Genomic DNA, 7,032 nt, shown 5'->3' with positions numbered 1-7,032 from the left:
GAATTCGAAGGAGGTTTATTTTTATTTTTTTTTAAGATTTTACTTATTCATTCGAGACACAGAGATACAGAGAGAGAGAGAGAGCACGAGCAGGGGGAGAGGCAGAGGGAGAAGCAGGCTCCCCGCTGAGCCAGGAGCCCGATGCGGGGCTTGATCCCAGGACCCTGGGATCATGACCTGAGCCGAAGGCAGATGCTTAACCATATGAGCCACCCAGGCGCCCCTCGAAGGAGGTTTAACTTACAAAAAAAATTTTTTTCACGTGACTAATTAAGTATATCCTGAAAATACTACTTTTGAGAGATACGAGGTTATGTGCAGGAGAGTAACAGCCCCCCTAAGATGTCTGTGTTCTAATTCCTGGAACCTGTGACCATCACATAACATGACAAGGGGGAATTAAGGTCACAGACAGACCCGAGGTTGCTGATCTTAAAATAGAGTAGCGGGGCTGTCCAGGAGCGCCCAGTGTACTCACGAGGGTCTGAGAAAGCACCGGGGAGGCAAGAAGCAGAGAGAGAGTGACGGGCAAATGACGGGCAAACACAGGATGGGACTGTGAGCCACGGAACACAGGCGCCCCTAGAAGCCGTAAGGCCAGGAAACGGACTCTCCCCTGGAGCCTCCAGAAGGAACACAGTGGTGCTGACACTGATTTCGGTGAGGCCCATCAGGACTTCTGACCTCCAGGCCACAAGATGGTTGTTTTGTGTTGTTCTAAGCTCTAGGTTTGTGGTAATTTGTTAGAGTAGCTTCAGGCAGCTAGTATACTCATCTCATTAATGCTATTACCTCTAAAGAACACATTTTTCCTCTCTGCCTCAGTGTCCCCAATGTGCCACATGTTCCTTCCACGCCACCCATGTGCATTTAAAGGGCTCCAACCCCCGGAACTGTGGCTGTGGCACCCACCAGCGGGGTCCCCCCGCGGCATCGCCAGAGACCGCGCCCTCCACCAGCGCCCGGGCCTCCCCTGGGGCTCTGCCGAGTACTTCCGGTGCACGGGAACCAGACGCAGAGGCTCCAGGAGGCTGGGAGGAAAAGCAATCAGGGCACCGTGTAATGGGACCTTCCGGCTCGCCGGTCCACATGGAAGAACATGGGGCACCTGTAAATGTCCCGCCCCTTCCACACGGTCCTCTGGAAAAGCCAGCGTCGTACACAGAGCGGGGGGAAAGCAAATCATATCCACGATGCCTCTGAGTATTTGTCTTTAAAATTTATTGACGTGGTTTCCCACGAGGACCGCACAGAACGGCGCGTTTACTCGGCAAGAAGGTGCGTGGCCCCGAGTCCCAGGGCTCCTCCCACAGGCTCCAGAGCACGTGTGTCAGCTACAGGAACCTGATCCCGGCTCCAAACTGGACACCATCACAAGTCCTAAAAAAGTAAAGGGCAGACAGTCAATGCTCACCCCCTGTCATCACAAGACCATACCCAGCACCTCTCTTCATGTCTCCAGCACAAGCCATGGTGGGGGCCGGGGAACAACTCGGCCACTCTGGGGGGCGCCCCGCCTCCACCCTCCTCTCCTGCCACGGCTCTGCTCCTGAGCCCTGCGCCTTCCTCCCTTGCTGGCTTAAGAACCAGCCTTGGGAGGATAAAAACGCGGTAACAGGGGCGCCTGGGTGGCTCAGTCGTTAAGCGTCTGCCTTCGGCTCAGGTCATGATCCCAGGGTCCTGGGATCGAGCCCCGCATCAGGCTCCCTGCCCAGCGGGAAGCCTGCTTTTCCCTCTCCCACTCCCCCTGCTTGTGTTCCCTCTCTTGCTGTGTTTCTCTGTCAAATAAATAAAATCTTAAAAAAAAAAAAAAAAAAACCACGGTAACACGTGGGGACACAGATCCCCCTTTACTGCTCCCTCCCCACCTCCTTTGCGGTCATCCAATTCTGTCCTAAGCAGCAAAAAGAAAAGAAGGACCCCGGGGAGAAATCTTATGAATAAAACCCCTGAGGGGAAAAAAATAGCTTTGTGTGTATTTCTAAGGCTACCAGGCAAGGCTTTCTGTGCAGCGCAGAGGAGTGACAAGAGAGGTATCCTGGCTGGAAGCAACGGAGGTGGCTGTGGAAGGCACCTGGCAAAGCACAGCACGCAGTGGGGTTGGGGAGGACAGGTAGGCACAGAGAGCAGGGGCGATGGGAGGTAGAGACGGGAGGACAGAGGAGGAGGGAGCAGGGAGGACAGAGGAGGAAGCAGGGAGGAAAGAGGAGGGAGCAGGGAGGACGGAGGACGGAGGAGGAAGCAGGGAGGAGGGAGGAGGCAGAGCAGGGAGGGTGCAGAGGGCGGGAAGACGGAGCAGGAGAAATGAGGAGGATGGAAAGGGAGCAGGGAGGGCGGCAGAACTTGGGCCAGCCCAGACCCTGGAAGGGTTCCAGAGGCTTATGACCACAGCAGCATCCGCAGCCCAACAGGGTCCCCCTGCCACTTCTCAGAACCTGCTCCTGACCCAGGAAAAGGAAGGGTGCAAAGAAGTCACGCTGCTTACAGTACTGGTGACAAGCTGACCCTCCACAGGTTTTATTCTGTGGGTTTTCCTCCTCCAGCTGCTGGCAGACCACCGAGCCCATGTTCAGACAAGCAAGTAGGATGAGTGGCAAGGCTCCAGTCCCAGCAGGAGGAGAGCGGGCCCCTCGGCCCGGACACCAGAGCACCTACAGGCTCCTGTCCCCACGAAGGCTTAGGCCACAGCCTGGCCACCCCCAAAATTAGAGTCCCTGGGCCACAGCCAGCACCTGTCCTGCTAATTCCACAGTGGAGGTGGAGGGCAGACTCCCACGCTGGCCCGCGCAACTCTGCCCACCTGGAGGCTGTGCCCAGGGCCGGACGGCTGCTAGACGTGGGACAGAGGGGCTTGGCCCGGGGACATCAACGCCAGGAGGCCTAAGCCTCACAGAAAAATGGCATCCTGAATCCCAAACAGCAGCTGACAGTGCATTTGCGGAACAGAGCATCTTCGCAGGTTGTGGACAATTTCCAGAAAAAACTGGACAACAAGAATGGCTCCTTCAGGGGTGCCTGGCAGGCTCGGTCAGCGGAGCACGCGATCTTGATCTTGGGGTTGTGAGTTCAAGCCCCACACTGGGTGTAGAGATTAAAAGTTAAAAAAAAGAAAGAAAGAAAGAATTGCTCCTACATTCAGAGGAAAGTTGATAATTTTATTGTCATAACACCCGTGCTCTTGCCCAATCTCAGGGTTTATAGCGACATGAAAACCAGCAGGAAATTTTTCTTTTCCAACCTATGAATGAGGGAACAAAACCCCTGATCTATTAAGAGATTCGAGGCAGACCACTGTCCCCATCGCTAGGACCCCCTGCAGGACTGAGGTGCTCACTGGCCAATGGCATTAGCAGGAGTGCCCTAGCCAGAAGGGACGGTGGCAGGCCCTTGGGGACCGACGGTAAAGCACACCAATGTCCTTAGAAAGGCAAAGACCTACAACCAAAGCCAGGGCTGCATTTGTACAAGTTCTGTTCGAATCGAAATGATTTGTTTCTTCCCTTTACACCATCGGGTCCATAACAGGGGTCCACGCCTGCACTCACTCCTGAGAAAAATGCCTGAAAATAAGCCACGGGACAAAATGTCAGTCAGGCCCTGGCTTCTGTGATTCAGGAACAAGCGGCATTCCGACAAAGGCTCATTGGCTCAAATCCTAAGTAGACGAACCGCGCCACGTGCACAGGCTGGGGTTCAGAGACCGCAGGATCACAGGGAGGAGAAGACGCCCACTACTATACAACAGTGTCTCACAGGGACACGAGGCCCATGCCACTGAGGCAGCGTCACCGAAACATCTACCTTCTGTCGTGTGGCCACCCCAGAATCAGGTCGTCCGGGTCTCCCCGGGACCCCCTCCCCCCAGCAGGCCTGGCTGTGTGCACCCTAGAGGCCCCTGCCAGCACTCCACTGCTCCCCACTCAGCACCATGAGGGCCACCACGGGGGTTTCGATGAGGGTCACACTGGCACCCTCCCTCTACTAAGCCCTCAGACCCTGAGCACCGTCCCCCCGCAGTCACACGGGAACAGCAGGTGCCGGCCGGGGAACGCGGCCATGGATAAGGCAGATAAGGGCCAGAACTCAAAGACCTTGGCGTGTGCCCGAAGTGAAAAGGCCGGAGAGGAGAGGGGCTGGGACCAAGTGCCTGCCCGAACCTCCCTTCTCCTACAGAATGACAGTCCATGTGCCCCTGGCATTCTGGGCTTGGGCACCTGGGCTCGGCTGCCCTGCGGCCTGGAGTGCCCTGGAGTGCCCTCTCCTGCAAGTCCCCAGCCCTCCAAGTCAAGAAGCTCCAGCCCAGAAACCACCTCCCCCAGGAAGCCCTCGCACGCCCTCCCGAGATGAGCCTCTTTCTCATCTCCCCCTTCCTAGAGATGAGCAGCTCTCAGGAGCCCGCCTCCTTCATCCCTGCGTGTCCAGGGGCCGCCCTCAGTGAGCCCGGAGCGACAGAACACTATTAGGTCTCAGACAACGGTGCCTGCCGTAAATCACCTCCAGTACGAAATTTAGCCAACATTTCAAAGCTATTTCTGTTTGTGTAAAGGTCTGAAATCCTAATTAGAGAGCGTTTGCTTTAGGTGGGGGGAGGTCTCCACTGATTCACACACACATAATCCTCTGTCCTGCTACTGCCTAATTTCAGAAATGAAGATCAAATTCTCACAGCATCACTCAAACTTCCCAGAATTCCCAGTTTGATGATGAAGCTTCAAACAAAGCCGCACACAGAGTAAAAGCAAGTTTCACATTCGAGGGTAACCAGGCTGGCCCGCGCAGGGGACGCTGGGCACAAAAAGCACGTGCTGTAAGCAGCACGACCGGGGGTCACCGAGCAGAGCCGCCGCCTGACTGGAGGAGCAGAGGAGCTTCCTTATGTTCTGGTCTTTAAATACCGTGTGCACAGCATGCTTCCTCCTTCTAGAAGAAACCACATTTGAAATTCATCTCGAAACAGATTTTTCCAATTTAGAGAGAGGCAAAGCTGAAAGGTGAACGGAAGCAAGCATTCTCTGTAAAGATTCTATGAATAGGGGAAAAGACGCGGGTCTCCCGAGCGGGTGAGGGATCCTCGGAGCACAGCGACATCCAGTGGCCTCGAGCAACACTGCAACCATGGTGAGGACAGCCGGCGGGCTGAGCTGAAGGACAGGAGGCCCACAGCCCCAGGGACTTGCCCCAAGTCACATGGGGGCAGGGGACACAGGGCAGGGCTGGCCCCGGGGGCCCATATCTGCTGCGCTCTCGAACCAGCTGAGGGGGAGGGCAGTAGTTCTCAGTGGGTGATGGTCACTCGGTGACACAGACAATACAGCTAAAAAGCCACATTCACTTCCGGTTTTCTTTGTAATAAAAAATATTTAGAATGTATTTACTTACATAATTTGCACTAATATTAACAGAGTTAATCCAAACTGATCGATCATCATGGAAAGAACCTATACAATCTTTGAGATCGGAAGGTGCGTATACAATTCAAGTTTGAGTAAGACCTTCCAAGAAGATGAGCGAGGAGGAGATGATTTTTACCTTTCTGCAGTTAATACTCGAGGTGCAGAGACAGCAGCGTGGGGAGGAAAGGAGCACCGCGTCTCCACGTCTCCCTCAGACGAGCGAGGTGCTGGTGTCGGGCTCTGTGCTTACGTGGTTTTGGTGCAGAGGGAGAGGCGCAAGCTTTGGCCTCAGGCAGGCCTGGTCCTGCTGCTGAGCTGACCTCAGACCCTGCCGAGGCTGCTGTCCTTGTCTGTGAAAGGGTAACACTCTCCCCTGCACAGAGCTGCTGGGAGGCTTCCATAATCACATCAAGTGCTTAGCCGGGCGTCTCACACAAGGTAAGCGTTCAATAAATGCCAATGATCGCCTTCCCTCCACAAAACGTTATAACTGTTCTCAGAAGAGACACAGAGTTGGTCTCCCTCAGAGCGTGATTGGTCCACAAGCATCAGCCTCACCAAGGGAGGGCGTCAGGAATGCGGCGTCCCAGGGCCACCCCACACCCGGGAGTGTCTGCCTTTACCAGAGTCCCCGGGGGAGTCAGAGGCACATGACAACTTGAGAAGTGCAGGCTCAGGGGGCTTCAGCACCCACATCTGACTTCATCCTGGTGTTGGTGTGGGCCCGGCACCTGCCTCTCCGGTGCTCCCAATTAGCACCTGGGCGTTAAGCCAGGGAGACCCACATTCTCACCTGCGGTGGGAACACGGCTTTGCAGAACGCAGCCTGCAGGACTACGCTCACGGACCCGAGACTGTAAATGTGTGGGGATCTGCTAAAAAGTTACCTAATGTGCAAACCTCGCTCTAGGAGAAAAATGCCCGTTTTCACATTTCATTATCTCTGAAACCAGCAAACGAAATCCCATCTGTAGCGTGTCTCAAACACAGCCAGGGGCAGTCGATGCATAAGCGGAGGGAAAATGTCTCCTAAGGGAACACGCTTTGCTTCCTACGTGAGAAGGGCCACAGTGAGTCCTCCAGGAGCAACAACGTGAGCAGGAACCGACCTTTACTGACAGAACGCTGAGCACTGTTCCCAGTGCTTCACGGGCATGAATTCATTCAGGCATGGTCACAAGCACCCATTCTCTATGCAGGAAAACTGAGACCCAGAGAGGTTAGGTCACTGGCCCTGGGTCACACAGCCACAGAGTGGCTGAGCTGGGATCCAAGCCTGGACAGCCGGGCTCCCGCACAGCCACCCTGCACAACCAAACCCTTTCCAGCGCTGGCTGTGTGCGGAGGACAGGCACGGGGTGGACGTGAGGTACCAGCCGAGGAGGGGCTGGCTGCAGGGGACATCCCTGGGGCCAGGGCAGCCCCGCAGCCAGAACCAGCCTCCCAGGTAGAGACTGAGGGGCAGAGGCTAGTGACTGGATAACCGTAGGGATCTGGACGACAGATCCCGAGCTGCACCGAAGAACTGGTGCTTTCTTAAAAGCCTGCTAAAGCGGCTACCCCGTAAAAAGCACCACCACCTACCACACTGAAGTAGAAGACGGTGGGAGGAAAACCAGTACAGTTTTTCCTTAAACGA

The 7,032-nt window shown here is 55.3% G+C and overlaps 1 protein-coding gene across 1 annotated transcript in view; it reads right to left on the bottom strand.

The window, feature by feature from the left end:
* Window positions 1–218: 218 nt before the first annotated feature.
* SAMM50 (SAMM50 sorting and assembly machinery component) overlaps window positions 219–7,032 on the bottom strand; it is a 35,681-nt gene continuing 28,867 nt past the window's right edge. The window contains exon 15 of the mRNA XM_032416555.1: window positions 219–1,380. Coding sequence (XP_032272446.1) covers window positions 1,335–1,380 — 46 coding nt within the window. The 3' untranslated portion in view covers window positions 219–1,334. The remainder of the gene's footprint in view (window positions 1,381–7,032) is intronic.

Source organism: Phoca vitulina, unplaced genomic scaffold (genome assembly GCF_004348235.1).
Source record: "Phoca vitulina isolate PV1807 unplaced genomic scaffold, GSC_HSeal_1.0 scaffold19, whole genome shotgun sequence".
In the NCBI taxonomy this organism is placed as follows: Eukaryota; Metazoa; Chordata; class Mammalia; order Carnivora; family Phocidae; genus Phoca; species Phoca vitulina.
This window is presented reverse-complemented; position numbering and strand designations above follow the sequence as displayed.